Raw genomic sequence first — 908 nt, 5'->3', positions numbered from 1 at the left:
ACTGACGGACCCCCGGGGCGGGCGACGCGCTGGGACTGAAGGACCCCCGGGGCGGGTGACATGCTGGGACTGTCAGCGAGGGCAGAGGATCAGGTCTCACCTGAACCCTCTCCCAGCTGGCTCCATTGCCCCAGGCTCCTCACACCTGGTCCCTCCCGGCACAGCGTGGGGCTGGGCGTGGGTAGCCAGGACCCCCCTGGCGCTGCAGGGGTTGAGCACCAAGGAGCTGGACAAAACACCGGCTGCACAGAACAGGCCCTTTATTCCCTTGTACAGAGCCTGCAGGGGGAAGTCCCGGGATCTCAGCCCAGGGCCCCAAGCAGTAGGGTGACCAGACAGCAAATGTGAAAAATCAGGACGGGGGTGGGGGGTAATAGGAGCCTATATAAGAAAAAGACCCAAAAATCAGGACTGTCCCTATAAAATCGGGACATCTGGTCACCCTACCGAGCAGCTGCCCGCGGGCCCAGGCCACCACTCCCCACTCTCCCTGGCGCGCCGCAGCAGCGTCTCTCCCCAGCTGGGCGCTAGTTGGAGGCCAGGACGCTGTCGATCCAGGTGCGGAAGGCGCTGACTCGGCCGTACACGGCGGGCGCCCGGACGTTGCAGTTGCTAGTTCCCCAGGAGACGATCCCGATCAGGGTCCAGGCCCCCCCTTTCAGGTACACGAGTGGGCCGCCCGAGTCCCCCTGGCAAGAGAGCGGGGCTGACGTGGCACCATACCAGGGCCCAGGGCAAGAGGGAGGCAGTGCCTGGGCACTGGCAGGAGGAGGTCTCCCTGGGGCGCTAGCTGAGTGGGGGTGAGGGGCTCCAGAGAGATCCTCCCCCTCTCTGGCCCAGCCTGCCATGCCCCTCCCCCTACCCATCCACCCTGCCCTGTGCCCCTCCCGCCTCCTCTACCCACCCTG

The 908-nt window shown here is 66.2% G+C and overlaps 1 protein-coding gene across 1 annotated transcript in view; it reads right to left on the bottom strand.

The window, feature by feature from the left end:
* Positions 1 to 527: 527 nt before the first annotated feature.
* Positions 528 to 908, bottom strand: part of LOC113406939 (chymotrypsin-like protease CTRL-1) — a 15,493-nt gene continuing 15,112 nt past the window's right edge. Inside the window, exon 6 of the mRNA XM_026653854.1 lies at positions 528 to 689. Within this exon, the coding sequence (XP_026509639.1) occupies positions 528 to 689 (162 nt within the window). The remainder of the gene's footprint in view (positions 690 to 908) is intronic.

This window comes from Terrapene carolina, unplaced genomic scaffold, assembly GCF_002925995.2.
Source record: "Terrapene carolina triunguis isolate 2854851 unplaced genomic scaffold, T_m_triunguis-2.0 Scaffold166, whole genome shotgun sequence".
Lineage (NCBI taxonomy): Eukaryota > Metazoa > Chordata > Testudines > Emydidae > Terrapene > Terrapene triunguis.
Note: the sequence above shows the minus strand (reverse complement) of the source record. Positions and strands in the feature narration are given on the sequence as shown.